This window comes from Dermacentor albipictus, chromosome 5 (assembly GCF_038994185.2).
Source record: "Dermacentor albipictus isolate Rhodes 1998 colony chromosome 5, USDA_Dalb.pri_finalv2, whole genome shotgun sequence".
Classification (NCBI taxonomy): Eukaryota; Metazoa; Arthropoda; class Arachnida; order Ixodida; family Ixodidae; genus Dermacentor; species Dermacentor albipictus.
Genome location: NC_091825.1, coordinates 68,494,274 through 68,508,086, shown reverse-complemented (window position 1 = coordinate 68,508,086; position 13,813 = coordinate 68,494,274). Strand labels below are relative to the sequence as shown.

Genomic DNA, 13,813 nt, shown 5'->3' with positions numbered 1-13,813 from the left:
TGAACACGCTCTGTCTTTCCACACGACAAACTTGAGCTCAACACAGCTGGAAGTAACCTAAACGCTTCGTTACTTTGGGCAGCAAACGCAGTGTGAGCGTTAGGGGAGCGATTATATATAGTTGTGATAACACCTTGGTAATATTAGCTACGACGAAGGAATAATAGTCACGGCAGACGATGTCCTGCCGCAACGACGCCACAAAAACTGTGCAGAAAGGCAGGAAAGCATGAATTATCTATATGCCTGTTCTGCCGCAGTGGACACTTTGCATAGCAATCTTTGTTTACCTTGCAGTGCAGTGCCCAAAAACAGTTGACATATGCCTAGTCGGTCCCTTCGCATTACACGCTAAAAAAAATAAATCAAGAAGCCTACCACTTTGTGAAGAAGCAAGTCCACCGAAGCTGGACTTCCCTCTTTAGATTAAGTTTGTTGAATTTGACTGTTATGGGTTTACTAGTATTCGGCGAATAAAGAAACATTTAACCTATTAGGGACCGGTTTCTTTTTTTTTCTTGCAATATGTTGAAATAAATCTAATATATTAGCTTAGATTTATACTAATAATTCACATGCAAGAATTTATCACTCTTGCCTAATTAGTTTTTGAAATATAGCCCGTAACCATATGGTCACACTGGGCCCTTACGCTACAGCAAAATACGCGAAATTAAAAACTTTCATTTCAAGCCATGAAATATCACAAAAACATACATAGCGAATAGTCGAGCACTTGTTTAGTGTGATATGGTTTAAATCATGGAATACACATGCCGACGTTATACTTCGTGCATTGTGTGTGCACCACGCTGTTGCAATTATCTCATGCACACCTCCACCTCTTGGCATTAAGTATTGGTGCAACGAAGTAGGCCACTTGGTCATACCGTGTACCATTCATGACAACACCAGTCTCTGGGATTCTGCGTTGACCAGGCCCTCTAGGTTATAGTCCCATCGCATCAGGTAGCTTTGTGCAATTTATTTGCCTGCGGAATTCCACCTGCGTGACGTTGAACTCTGTGCTAGGAATTAGCGCCCAAGCGTTGCTGATGGATACATTACAAAGTCAAGTTAACATCGGCCACCAACACTTTTTGCCACGGATTGCGATCCTATAGGCACCTACATTGCATCCATCTGGTCCGTACCTCATATAAAACTTGTACTGAGCAACACTGTTGCTCAGTACAAGTTTCGTACAGTGTTCAGTGTACAGTGTTTCGTACAGTACAGTGTTCGGAAGGGCCACCTTGGTTCGCTTCGTTTCAACACGAGAATACCTGTCTGCAGATGACATTGGCTCTACGCCATGAATGGTGCTTACGATCGTTACTACAGAATTGCATGCCCATCCAGCGGACACAAATTATCCTATTGTCGCTCAGCACGGTATCTTCGTGCCCGCGAGGTTCGCGCTTGACAAATTCTGGTCGAGCGATAGGGCACTCTTTGGGGACATGGTGCTGCTTCACTGTGCCCATGCCTTCGTAGCCCTGTGCCTTGAGATACCTGAGTAGCTGCATGCTTGTGAATAAATTATCAAAATAGAAATAAAAGAGGAAGGTCGTGCGTCTTTGCTGCGAGTTCTTCCACCATTTGATGAAGTGGCACCGCTGCTTTTCCGAAGTACTTTTCACAATTTTCAGATGTTCCGGGATCTCCTGCTTGCCTTGATAGATTTTCAAGTTTACAAGGTATCTGTTCTCGGTATTTAGGCACCATGCTTTATACCCTGCCTACTTACATGTTGCGCCCATGAAACAAAACAGGAATGTAGGAACCACTGCGAGAACGTGCCAGCAGACGCGCAAGAGACGAAAATGCAGTTAAAACACAAAAGGTTGGGTAGCCTAAAGGCCCAGCGTAGCCATATGGCAACGCGCAAGGTAACACGTTCGTTCATGGATAAATCAAACATTAATACTTCGCAAATGCTCATCGAAGGTAACATATTCAAAGAGCAATACGGAGGTAAGAAAAGCTGACTATTGCTTAAACAAGTAGAGAAAAAAAAACACACCTACCCGTTGGAGCAATGCATGGCAACGCTACTCACACAGCAACACTCATTCCCGCCTTTGCGAGGGGCTCCCACAATACGACTGACAGCTGCTGCCACTTGGTATCCGTAAAGGGAACTCTAATCTGTCACACGGCACGTCAAAGGCGATTTTGATGGCGTTTTGCTAATCTTAATTGAAATCCACTGTGCAGACTAACGTGACCATATGGTCACGCTGGTCTTTAATGGGTTTAACTGAAATATCCCGGTTATCATCATTTATTTCCTGACCATTATAACCACGGCCTTGTGATCACTCTGTTACACGGCAAGTGGTTGCACTTCAACAGTGTTCTACTGTGTTCGGCTCTGTTAATGTTCTTTCCTAAACTTACGTCGATGCACGATCGGTGACGAGTGGTGGGTACGGTGGCATCGGTGAAACACTCGACGCCAAAGCGCTCCAAGATGAAGGTAAATATCCGCCCCCTTTGGGGTCCGCTCACATCGCCATTGAAATCTCGCACGATGACGAGGGGTGTAAGGTCACTGGGCCCAATCTTCCCGAAGACGTGCACAATATCCGTTTGGATCGCGACACGTCCCACACGCAGTCTCTTGCTCCACGTCTTCGGAGGAGGTGCACTGCCGGGAAGCGACCACGGCCATATCACGCTGTTGCGCATCACGCACGCCGTGAATAGTGGCCAAGTCTCCGGTGAACCAAAGACGGTCACACACAATTGGTAGACAGCGACAATGACGTTTTATTATGGCGCGGCTACGCCAATCACGGCGCGCGCTCAAGTTGGGGCATATGCGATCTGACGTGTTGCAAATAAAGAAACGATAAAAGAAACGGAGACGGGTAGACAACTACGGGTTTCTCGCTCTGTGCTACGATAAGAACGATTCGTGGTGTGCTGAATTCTGGAGCTAGAGTTCGTTCTCAATTTTTGAAATGGTCTGTAAGAATGGTGAATTCTTTAAATAAATAGTACTGCACACTATTTTAGGTAAACACTACCTGAGGAGGCAAATAACAAAATTTTCCAGAAAGTTTTGTCTGAAGCAAAAAGAAGGCGTGTCCACACGTAAGGATCCCGTTTGTCTTAATTGCTATTTATGTTTTCTGTTAAGTATTTAAATATATGACTGGGAACACCGTCTTTTATGTTTTGGTTTACTTGCATCAGTAATGGCAAGAGGGTCCAAGAGAGGGTACCGTGGTTAGTTTATGCTCAGGATTAGCGGGCAATGTATCAATTTTACAATGTTGCGAACACTTGCGGCACCCTATTAAAAAAGATGTTTGCACCCTTCGTGCCTTGTTCCCAAACAATATTCGTCTCTGAACAACAATGTGCATAGAGAATCAATTATAAATCAAGACAGAAACCAAGCAAGAGCGCCTGCACAATAACACAAAGGGCAGTGCCTTACCATTCCAGCCGCGAGCGCTGTAACACCGCATTTAATCATTGCGTCACATCAAAGCTCACGCCGCAATCTGATGCCGGGAGGTGGAGAAAGCGCAGGTGGAGAAAGCGGAGGTGGAGCGCGCTGCTGCTCAAGGCAGCGCGTCAGCACCACTCACTTTGAACGCGCTTGGCTGGCTTTTCCGATCGTCCCGAGGTGGTTGCTATCGGAAGCGTCAGCGACTTCTAACCTTTGACTGCAGATGGCGGTAGTTTTCTGTCATGGGAGCTGGCTGCTTAAGGGCGAACACATACCGGAACAAATGGGTGCCACACGATGAGGCATGTGCGGGCTGCAAGAAAACCCAGCAAACGACTCAGCACATCGACATGGAATGCCATGATATTCCCTTACTGAGACCCGTGGGTATCGCACCTTCATGAAGGGTCGGAATTCAAAGATGAAATGACTATCTGGCTAGCAGTCCACACAAGAAAGAGACGATTAGAGTATTGATAGAAAATAAGATGGAAAGGATTGATATAGCGGGAGTCATTAGAAGAGTAAGTGATGGTGCGACAAAGGTCTTAAATACGTTAATTAACATCGACATCAGATAGGGGAAACATTAGATAGCGATAGATGTAGTAAAACGCAATAAAAGAAAGCAGGCTAGCTGTCTATTTGTCCCCACCCCGTTTCAACGAGGAGGACTATAAACATCCCCATCATCGTCATCATCATCATCATGACCAATACGACGAAAACGGCGACATAGAAAATTCTTTTTGATTGTGTACAAACATGCTTCCAGATAAAACGTTCCGGAGGAAATATTCCCTACGAGATGATGAATGTGCTTGCTGCAGCTAAAGTCAAGAGTGAGCTCAGCACATCATAGTTGAATGCCGAGTTAACCATCTAGCAAAATCCGTAGGAAGCGTTCACCTTCAATAAGCGACGTGATTAATAGCGCATGGTAACATTAGCTGGTCACTGGCCTGGACAAGCAAGAGACGTTTAAAGTACTAGCAAACAAAAATCACATGAGACAGCGATAGAGCCGAGATCGCTAGAGGCATAGTTAAGTTTCTAATACACAGAAAGAGCTGTTAAGAGAGAGAAAAAGGTCACGGATAGACTGGCAAAATACCACACTACTCGGGTGGTTAACCTTACCAGCTCTGGCAAGCTTTATCAGTTGCACCATTTTGAAGTGTATTCCAGCAACAATCATAATCAGGATTTACAGTACACCTCTCCAGAAACCCAGTATTCCACAGCGCAAATATGTTTATGGACACAACATTATAATTTGAGGAAAAGTATCAACGAGAAAATTCTAGAGCGAAATGAAAAACTCTCGATACTGCTTTATGTCGCTTGAGCCTGAAAGGAACCCGCAAATGTATGCAATATTGCCGCGCGACTGGCATCACCAGGCACTTGAGGTGCACTTGCGTGCTTCTTTCACGCTCGGAAACACAATCTAATGTAGCACGTATTGACCAACAGAAAGCTGTATCGGGAGTTTTTCATGTCGCTACGCAATTTTCCCATTGATACTTTTCATGTACTCATATAATTTGAGATTTGACTATTTATTAAGACTAATTATATGATTATGCGGAATAGAAAAAAAAGTGATTTCACTATCTCCAAGTGACGGCAAACAACATTACCTTCGTTCTGTCTTGTGACTGGCCATGAGGAAGCGATGGGACGTTGTTTATTTCATGGGCAGCGCTCAGCCAGCAGCATGTATTTTAACCGTCATCCGACAAGAGCTTACCATGTTCACCGAAGGCACGCTTGAGAGCAGTACGATACCAATGCGCAAGCACTCCATCACGTAGCTTTTTTAAGATTTCGCGGGTTTTGTCTGCCCGTCGGTGAAAAATACCATGTGAGACTTATCGTAAAGGCAAGAAATCGACTTGTGGTTTCTGAAGGTGCTCTACAAATCTGCGTGCTATACCTGGGGTTCTGAGGCAATATTTAAAAAGTTGGGTAATTAAACATAATTGGTGAGTTATGGGGTAAACAAAAAATTGTCTGAGTTACCATCGGCTTTTGCGAATAGAATGCGTTCGGTTCAATTCACTTCCGACGCGTCTTACGTCACCACCGCTGGGAGGCGGTTATCAAAAGTTCAGAGTTGGCAGACAAGCTCTGGGCCTTCCGGCAAGCCGAAGATGCCGCTCGAGCACGCAGAACGTTAGGAAAGTTGCCAGTGTGAACACGAGCCGTTGTCTCGACCATCGTTCAACCATCCGACAGATTGTCCGCGAGGAAGTTTCCCACCGCGAAGAGATGTCGCGTGGAACAGCTGACGAACATGGCTTGTACTCGTCACGTAAAGTTATGACTGCGCCCCATTCGACCCCTTGGTAACCGATGTTGGTAACGGATGTTGTAACCGAGGGGCCATGGATTACCGCGCAGGCCCACAGTCAAGGACTAGAACACTCTCTCCGACTGCGCGCTATGACCGACGCGCTGAGCACACGCCTTCTCGACGCCCGACGTACCGTCCTGACACACGCGATGAACCAACCCAATACACGAGGGAAAATGATAATAATTGTTTCATCGAAGAACAACCAAGGCTTCGACCTCTCCCGGTGTGTTATTCCTGCGGTGTCCCGGGTCACGTATCGCGGTTTTGCAACCACCGTATGATCGCGTTCTGTAGCGAGCCCTAAGAGTTTTCGCGACCCTCAGAACAGCCCCATGGAGTCCTGTGGCCAGCACACCTACCGCCTAGTTACGAGTATTGACTGAGCAGCTCCCGCAATTGCTCCCCGGCGTCTGACATGAGTTTCACGCCCCCACCGCGTCTTCCTGCTCCCCGTTCTCCTTCACCGCTGCGTCGCACCACGATTCCTTCATCGCTAGTGCGGCCGATGAAGGTGAGGTCGCTGGAAGATGTTTTACTGACAGAAATACCTCCTCTGTTGATTATTAAAAAGAAAGTACGCGTTCTTCTGAATAATGTGCCTGTGATGGCGGTGGTGGACTCAGGCACAGCGATTTCCTTTATGGGTGTTTGTTTGAAAGAGGTGTTAGGGCGAAAAGTTGTGTTTAAATGGGAACAAGCTTCAAAGTGCTGTGGAGTGAACGGTGATTCGTTCCGACCTACTGGTTTGTGTTGTGCGGACGTGTGATTGGGAGGACATGTTAGTAGGATACAGTTTACGATTATTTCTCGGCTGACACATGATGTTATTCCAGACATGGACGTCTAGCGGCAATGTGACGCTAAGTAAACAAGTTGCCCAGCACGAGTGAACGCCGAACGTTAGTGGGTGTGCTTTCGAGTCAGGTTTAGATATGTCACTTCGCACAGAAGGACAAAATACCTTTAATCCATGGGTTCGGACACGGGTTAAACACGGGTTCGGAAAATTTGATTACAGAAAAGCCATATCACGCTTCACCGTCAAAGTGCCAGATTATCAACGAATAAGTGCATTAAATGATAAAAAAGGAGTCATACAAGAGACAGTGAACCCGTGGGCAGCTCGAGTGATTTATGTCACAAAGTAAGATGCGTCATGTAGATTTTGTTTCGACTATGGTCGATTGAATGCTGTAAAAAAAAGGACGTGTGCTCACTTTTTCTCTTGATGTCGCAATAAAATGACTTCATTCCGCCTCTATCTTTTCCTCAGTATAGTTGTAAAATGGCTACTGGCAAATTCCGATGCATCCAGTGGGCAAAAAAAAATGGCTGTGGCTTAGGTAAGGTTAAGCCCAGGATGCGAAGCATACTAGCCTTTATTTTAGTTGTTGAACCACTGTTTAGCCTGGTGAACTGCTGTTGCTTGGCTATATTTGGTTCGGCTAGACGAAGAAACAACTCATGCATTACTTCTTCGCCTTCAAGAGTGGAACGCGACAGCGTTCCCGTCGACCCGCCAAGGGGTGTAAGACAATGGGCTACAGGGCAGCGACTACGCGCCCCGCATTGGACGCAGTGAGCGTCGAGCAAAGCAGCGTTCGGCGCGGCAACGAAATGTGCGCCTGAGCAAGAGACGCACGCCTTAGAAACAGCTCGTTTCTAAGGCAACACCGCATTCACTAGAGGCGCTTTTGTACCGCTTTGAAGCATCGTAATCGTGGCTCAGTGGTAGCGTTTCCGTCCCACACTCCGGAGACCCTGGTTCGATTCCCACCCAGCCCGTCTTGCAAGAGTTGAGCCAAAGCCACTTCTCCTCTGTCGTGACGTCACGGTGTCACGTGATTTCATGGTCACCGCCGCGCCTGAGGAGCTGGGTTGAGCCCTCGTAATATGCTTCGCATAAAAACCGTCTTGATAACATCTGACGGGTTTTACGAATTTAACGTGATCGCACTTGGACTGTGCGACGTTTCTGCAACTTTAGGGAGATTTAGTGACAGTGTTCTGTGAAGCTTGCACTGCAACGTCTGTGTGTGCTATCTCGACAACGTCATCTATGGCCGCAGCCTGAGCTAGCACAACTAGCGTCTACATAGGGTCCTCAACTGCGTCAGAAACGCTGGCCCAGCTTTAAGTTCAAATAAATGCCACTTCGGTGACCGCCAAACCCTTATGCTCGGGCAACTCGTCGATAAGGAGAGCATCCGTCCTAATCCCCAGAAGACAGCACCCGTTGAAGCATTTCGTGCACCGCGCTCTGTCAAGGACTCTCTGGTATTTTGTGGACTTTGTTGCTATTTCCACTGCTTTATTCCTAAGTTTGCAGACGTCGTCGCGTATCCGCAGACATGGCGGCTGCGGAAGGACAAAACATTTCAGAGGGCTTTAGAGGGCGGCTCTTCTTTTTGTCAGTTGAGGTTTCTGCTGAAGTCACGGCCTGTTCTTCAGCATTTTAATACTTCAGCTCTGACGGAACTCCATACGGATGCCAATAGCATAGATATTGGGGCCCTCCTAGTTCAACTCTGCGGTGATCTGGAACACGTGACTGCACATGCTAGTCGCTCATTAAGTAGGCCGGAGTAGAATTAAACTGTCACGGAACAAGAATGCCTCGCGCTAATGTTTGCAATTAAACTGTTGCAATCTTACCTCTATGGACTTCCCTTCACAGTTGCTACCAACCACCACCCATTGTGTTCGCTTGTAAATCTTCGTAACGCTTATGGCAGCCTTGTACACTGGGTGCTCCGACTACATAAACACAGCTTCACCGTCTCTTTAAGAGTGGTGGACTTCACGCTGACGCGGACTGCCTCTCTCGTATGCCACTTAGCACTATAGACTGTAACGCTGGCAACTTCGATCACCTTGTAGGTTCTATGTCGCCACATTTTCCAGTCTTCGACAGTTTCAAAGCCCAACAGCGAAAGGACACTGAACTAATATTGCTACGGCCACCTCTAATACAGCACAACACTTCTATGCAAGTGATGGACTCGTTATAAGAACTTTTGCAGCAGTGGCGCATGTTTTCTCCTAGTGCTGCCAGAGAGCCTCCGCACAGCTATTCAGACTACCAGGGACGGCTACAATACGTTTTGCCATTTAGGTTTGGCGAGGACGCTCTACCGCATTACAGAACGCTTTCATTCGCCTGGAATGTGACAGTCTGTGGAGATGTATGTGGCCAGCGGCATGCAGTGTCAGCGTCACAAACATCCATCTACTGCTCTAGCTGGTCTCATGCAGCTGATACCACCTACAAGGGAGATTGAATTCGTGGACCCTTTTCCAAAATCAGCCAATTGGATAATTGCATCGACTACCTGACTACACTGACGACTACCTGACAACTACCCTGGCGTTTCAATCCACTGACGTTTCAGTGGATTCCAATGCCACTGACGCTTCAATCTTCCTTCTGCAATATATCATCCTCGAACATGGCCCGCCTCACGTGATCATCAGCGACCGTGGACGACAATTCCAAGCGGATGTCGCACAGGAACTGTTTCGTTTGTGTGAATACCACTTCCGTGACTCGACATCATACCATTCACTGAAAAATGGGCTTACGCAGCGCACCAACGGAACAATTATAAGCATGCTATTTACGCTTGTTGCATCCGACTTTAAGAAACGGGACGACGTACTGTCCTTCATCCGGGACGCGTTCAACACCGCCACCCACGAGGCTACCGGCTATAGCCATTTATTCCTGCTGTAAGGAAAGTCCTCCCCGGTAAACTATCGACAATGTTTTCCCTTTCTGTAGTCACGAAAAGCCTACTGTCGGCGTGACCTCCTGCCTTGTCGAAGAGACCCGTCCTATTGCTTGTTTACGCACTTTGGCATTGCAGGACAAATTAAGAGCACGCTACGACATTCACCACCATGCGGTTACCTAGTGCCCTGGGGATTCAGTGTGGCTGTGGACTCCTGTACGCAAGCGCGGGTTATGCCTTAAAGCTTTTGGCCAGCTAGGATGGGTTTTGGCCAGCTAGGATGGGAACCCATCCTATGCGCTAGGATGGACCACTTGTTGTTCTTAACAGACTCATGAATGTCACCTATACCATAGCTCGCCTCACGGTGGAAGGTAATAATAATAATATTTTGGGGTTTTACGTGCCAAAACGACTTTCTGATTATGAGGGACGTCGTTGTGGAGGACTCCGGAAATTTTGACCACCTGGGGTTCTTTAACGTGCGCCTAAATCTAAGCACACGGGTGTTTTCGCATTTCGCCCCCATCGAAATGCGGCCGCCGTGGCCGGGATTCGATCCCGCGACCTCGTGCTCAGCAGCCCAACACCATAGCCACTGAGCAACCACGGCGGGTAGGTGGAAGGTAGAAAAGCTGCCATGACCCGAGTAGTTCGTGTACCCGCTTGAAACTTTTCGCCCCAAGATAAATGAATTGACTCGCCCGACGGGCTTCGTCTGCGAGGAGAGGAATGTTGCAGATACGTATGAGGAAAACGAAGACTGGCAAGCGTGCTTGTGGTCCCGAGTTGTAATAGAGGAAGCGGACGACGCTGAATTCTTCAACAAGCTGGCCGCTCTTGAGCTCTGTTACGGCTGGCGTCTAGCACCTCGTGCAGAAAGGACTTTCACCCTTCATGCCTCGTCGAATACAAGCATGACTTCTCCTGTTACGGTTGGCGTCTAGCACCTCGAGCAGGAAGGAGTTTCACCCACCATGCCTTGTCGAAATGAAGCGTGACTTCCTAATTCGCCATGGTCATCTCGAGTGTCTGCCGGTCTGGCGGAAGCCCCGCAGTGTTTACAGGCCTGTTTTGTGTGTGTGTGTGCGACTTTAGAGGGGCCCTTTCCTCGAACTGTCAAGCTCTACAGGGGAACTTCCGCGAACCAGCAACGCCCAAAAGAGAAGGACAAGCGTCTGTAATTCCCGGACCTGAGGCTTGGTATAACCGGAGGCGGGACGCCCTGCTCCTTGCAGCAGGCTCGGTATAACGGGAAGAGGAGGGTCCTCTTTCCGCGAATCAGGCTCTGTGCCGGTCACGTGACGTGGACCGAAGCAAGATCCCTCCCACAATTGTAGAGGACCTATTTAAGGGGCTCCGAAATGTACTTTTTTAGATTTTTATTTTTTTTATTTTCACAATACTGCGGACATCTGTCCAAGCAGCAGGGGGCTACGTGAGCAGATACAAAAATAAGCAAACATACAATATATACAAGGGTTACAGTCAACAAGATTCATCAAGTGGGTGGCTGTAACCAGTGGGAATTTCCAGGTAGGAAACCCCCACTGGTTACGCAGCAAACATACGCAAACATACAATATATACAAGGGTTACAGTCAACAAGATTCATCAAGTGGGTGGCTGTAACCAGTGGGAATTTCCAGGTAGGGCATTCCAATCATTGATTGTTTTCGGAAAGAATGAGTTTTTGAAAAGGTTTGTTCGTGCGAAGATCGGTTTTAAATACTGGCTGTGTTTGTGGCGGGAAATTCGAGATGTGTCCTTAATAATATAGTCACGCGGTTGTATGCCTAGTTTTCCGTAATACCTTCATTCTCTTCTCATCATCTTTCATCAACCTTTATAAACCGTGCAAATTTCGCATTAGAAATCGTTTCGTCCTTGCCCGGTCGCCCTGGTCTACCGGATGCCTGCAGCCAGCCGACACCGCCACGCTACCCAATAGTAACGTCGGTCGAGCTTCGATAGGCAGGCGTCGCAACAAGTCGGCAGCAGTACGATACGCTACCCTAGAGTACGCAGCAGCTCACCTTCGCGACCGAAAATAAACGGCCGCTTTAAGCCGTGAGGGTGATAAACGGTCTCCATCACGCGTAACAATATTTAAAGGTAATCTGGACAGGTGCTTCTTCGTGGGCCAACTGAATAATAGAGCCAGGTATATAAATTCAGGAATTAAATGTTCTCGAGACTTGGGCCCTATAATGTAAATCTATTGCAATATTTTTATTCCAATCTCCTGCTGTCAAATTTGCGTAACCGCCGACCCAAGCATTGCGGTCACCCGCAGGGTTCTCTGAACAGGCCAATCAAACACTCTCCTCATTCACAGGATGTCACTTTTGTTTGCTTGAAAAATGAATAAAATTGCCAACACTGAACGGCTTGTCTTATCTAATTGGCTGACAAGAGGCGAGGAGCGCGCTCAAGTGAAGATGGATGCTATGGGGCTGAGCCAGTGTGCTCATTATCGATAACCGGATGAATACGGTAGTGCCGGCGTCTGCGACTGGTTCTCTTTCCCTTACTTTGCTTGCAAAGGCTGCTCGAAAATCGTGGCGGCATGCAATGGAAGCTTAACAATGACGCCAAAACAGATCCTCAGCAAAAGAGGGTTGGCAGAATGAGGTAGTAAACGTGCCGAAAGTGCTAGAAAGCGTTACACGATCACGCAGGAAGTTTCATTATACATAAATAACTCCATGCTCTCCGGCAGCTGCGAGTAGTCAGTGCCTGAGTGATCAGAGGCAGCCGTCTTTTATTCCTTTCAGAACGGGGCAGCCTGAGGTTATTCAGAAGAAAATTCTGTTTGTTCGGCATTTTAATGCATATTTTATACGTACACGTCACGTTGACGCGGTTAGTTCTCGCGGTCGTGTGACGTCGCGTGACAGGCAAGTGAAGTGGGTACCCCACGAACTTTTCACAACAGCCGAGGGCTAATGGCGAAAAGTCGTCGAATCAGAAATAACAGTTTTTTCTTTTCTTTAGTCAAATCATGCATAATCAGCGTGTACAGGTCATATCAGATCGGGAGCTATCGCAGTTTTCGTGACTTCGCGTGACAGACAGGTGAATTGGCGGGGGGGAGGTGTGTATTACAAAAACGTTTTTGACCAAGCACGGTGGGTTGATTGCGGAATTGACATAGAAAGGTATGGAATAGCTTTACGTTAGAAAGCCCCTTATTACACCCACCACACCTCGATGTAGCCATATTAACACAAAAAGAGCTCATCGAACCATGACATAAGATTTTGTTAACCTAATACATTCATTCAAACAGTTCATATATTAAACATTGGGAAAAGATTGCAATGGCCTTTGGTAAACCAGCTCCATACAAAACTTGCAAAAAACCATCAAGTTTAATTTAAATGACTGTAGTCTACTCAGATGTGGGTTATCTGGCAGTCGAACCCTCTTTGCCTTTGTGCATATTTCCGCCTTCACAACGTGCATTACTATGATATCAAAAAAAGAAGTTAGGTGCATCGCAAAGCCCTAACTTGTTTAATTCGCACTTCTCTTTCTCCTATATCACAGAGTATAAAATTGGAATTTAGTGATTACATATAACTGAAAGTTCTTTGAAATTCCATTTTTCAAATAAATACACTTTCATGCCGCATCAACCCTCCTCCAACCAACCATTGAATAACTTCTTGTTTGTTGTCCAGACATTGGTATTTTATGAGCGCAATTATTTGGGAACTGCGGCAGGCAAGATGGCGGTCTTCAAAACTGGAAAATCATGCTGACGCCGCAGATGAGTTCGGAGCCATAGCTATCGGTGAATCCTGCTGTCTGTTTTGCTATATTTGTTGAGTTTTGGAAAATTACGGGTCGCAGGTGCGAACGCTCTTATGCTTTTGTTTGTTAAGTTACCATTCCTCTTCCTGTCAAGCTTCTGGTGCAAGTGCGCGGTAGAGTTCGGGACTTCGGTAGAGGTTACGCCAATACATGCTTTTTAGTATGAAGGTGTCTGCTGTTCCAGCTTTTAGGTAAGGCGTTAAACAAGCACCATGAACTGCACACTGCCACGCGGCACCCGAGAATTTTGGAGCCACTTATGGAAGGAAGGACTGTCGACGTGGCAGCAGGAAGGAGTCACCAAGTGAGTCAATACGTCAAAATCGTTAAGCTAGAAAGCTGAGTACATAAGGCAGTAACACCTAGTTTAGAAAGTTGTATGCATTGAAGCAGAATATTTGTCGCAGCAGCTTTTAGCCGAAAGTCTGTCCAATA

General features: G+C 46.9%; 1 protein-coding gene across 1 annotated transcript in view; it reads left to right on the top strand.

Moving 5' to 3' along the window:
• The first annotated feature begins 13,498 nt into the window (after window positions 1-13,498).
• Window positions 13,499-13,813, top strand: part of LOC139060478 (probable thiopurine S-methyltransferase) — a 51,426-nt gene continuing 51,111 nt past the window's right edge. Inside the window, exon 1 of the mRNA XM_070539620.1 lies at window positions 13,499-13,682. Coding sequence (XP_070395721.1) covers window positions 13,591-13,682 — 92 coding nt within the window. The 5' untranslated portion in view covers window positions 13,499-13,590. The remainder of the gene's footprint in view (window positions 13,683-13,813) is intronic.